The sequence below is a fragment of the Adiantum capillus-veneris genome, chromosome 16, assembly GCF_014529385.1.
Source record: "Adiantum capillus-veneris isolate H3 chromosome 16, ASM1452938v2, whole genome shotgun sequence".
Lineage (NCBI taxonomy): Eukaryota > Viridiplantae > Streptophyta > Polypodiopsida > Polypodiales > Pteridaceae > Adiantum > Adiantum capillus-veneris.
In genome coordinates this window covers 14,123,633-14,124,977 of record NC_140946.1, presented here as the reverse complement: position 1 = coordinate 14,124,977, position 1,345 = coordinate 14,123,633, and the positions used below count along the sequence as shown (strand labels likewise).

At 47.4% G+C, this 1,345-nt stretch overlaps 1 protein-coding gene across 1 annotated transcript; it reads right to left on the bottom strand.

The window, feature by feature from the left end:
- Window positions 1-374: 374 nt before the first annotated feature.
- Window positions 375-602, bottom strand: LOC147438601 (uncharacterized). Its single transcript, XM_086484538.1, has one exon. It carries the CDS (start codon window positions 600-602, stop codon window positions 375-377), a length of 228 nt encoding a protein of 75 aa, XP_086340664.1.
- Window positions 603-1,345: the final 743 nt, after the last annotated feature.

Sequence of the window (1,345 nt, the reverse complement as noted above, 5' to 3'; positions counted from 1 at the left end):
TCTCTCTCTCTCTCTCTCTCTCTCTCTCTCTCTCTCTCTCTCTCTCTCTCTCTCTCTCTCTCTCTCTCTCTCTCTCTCTTTGCGGTTCATGGAAGCTCGCCCTCCTTTCGGCGAAGAAGAAGCAGCATGGCAGAGTCCTTTCATGGATGCATGGCAAGGTCGTGCTGCAAGAAGGCCATGGCAGAGAGGGAAAGCAAAGGAAGGCATGGCTCTTTGGCTTTTATCTCTCTCTCTCTCTCGCTCTCTCTCGCTCTCTCTCTCTCTCTCTCGTGGCGAATAAGGTGCAGCATGGCTGCATGGCGTTTCATCAAGGCTCGACAGAGAGGATGGAAGGCCTTTGAGGCCACAGGGAATTGCATGCAAGGCATGCATGTTCATGGCAATTTCATGTGAAGGCCGAGGAGGTCGAAGCCGAGGAACAGGCCGTGTGCATCATCTCCAAGTCGGGGAAGAGATGGCGCTCGATCGACATGATAACCAGCAAGATCTCCCTTGTTGGGTTTGCAGAAGGAAGGCAAGGCTTTTGCGCTTCTGTGATAGGCCCGGATTTGGCACGCCTTGTATGCTGCTTGCTCGTTTTCTGCCGGCGCAGAGGCCGCCATTGCTGCTCGTTATTTTTTTATTTTTATTTTTTTTCCTTTTGTTTTCCCATTGGTGGTCGCCCTAAGCCAGGGAGGGGCCACTCCATAAAAAACACAAAGGAGCTTAAGGGGGTATACCCACCCCCAATCACCCAGAAGGCAGTCGACAGGCGATGCAACTCTGCATTGAATAGACTCACAAAGAATCGAAATTATCGGAATTTCAGAAAGTCTGAATCGACATTACCAAAATTTCAGAAAGTTTGAATCACTTTTTGATTGCACGATTTGCTTCAACGAGTGGATTTTGGCACACTCTTTTGAACTCTTTTTCAAGCAACTGGCAAGTCCATCTCTTAGGTCCTCGGCAAGGCTTTTGCGGCAAGATGATTCATGTAATGAGGTATGCAATCGATTTTGTTTTCGTTTGACAAATTTTTCACACATGCTATGTAATTGTTGCATGCAGGCACAAGCACGGCTTGTGAGAATTCCGTAAGCATTCACTTTTTTTAATTGCTTTGTTTGCAAAGAACCATTGTTTGGTTGAGGGATCAACATCAAGCATGGCTTGAGTATACAATCCCTCGACACCACACGCGAGTCCGCGGGTAATTGTTGATACAAAGGTAACTCAGGCAGGGCCTGTGACATATTCAATTACGGTATTCGGCAAGGCCGACCAGTCAATATAATTTCAAGTAACTGTTTCCCATCAGATACTTAAGCAAGATTTCTGGGAGCACGGCTCCATGAATTGGATG

Bases quoted from the DNA above. Each gene is read 5' to 3' on its own strand.
- LOC147438601 (XM_086484538.1), bottom strand. From the start codon at position 602: ATGGCGGCCTCTGCGCCGGCAGAAAACGAGCAAGCAGCATACAAGGCG.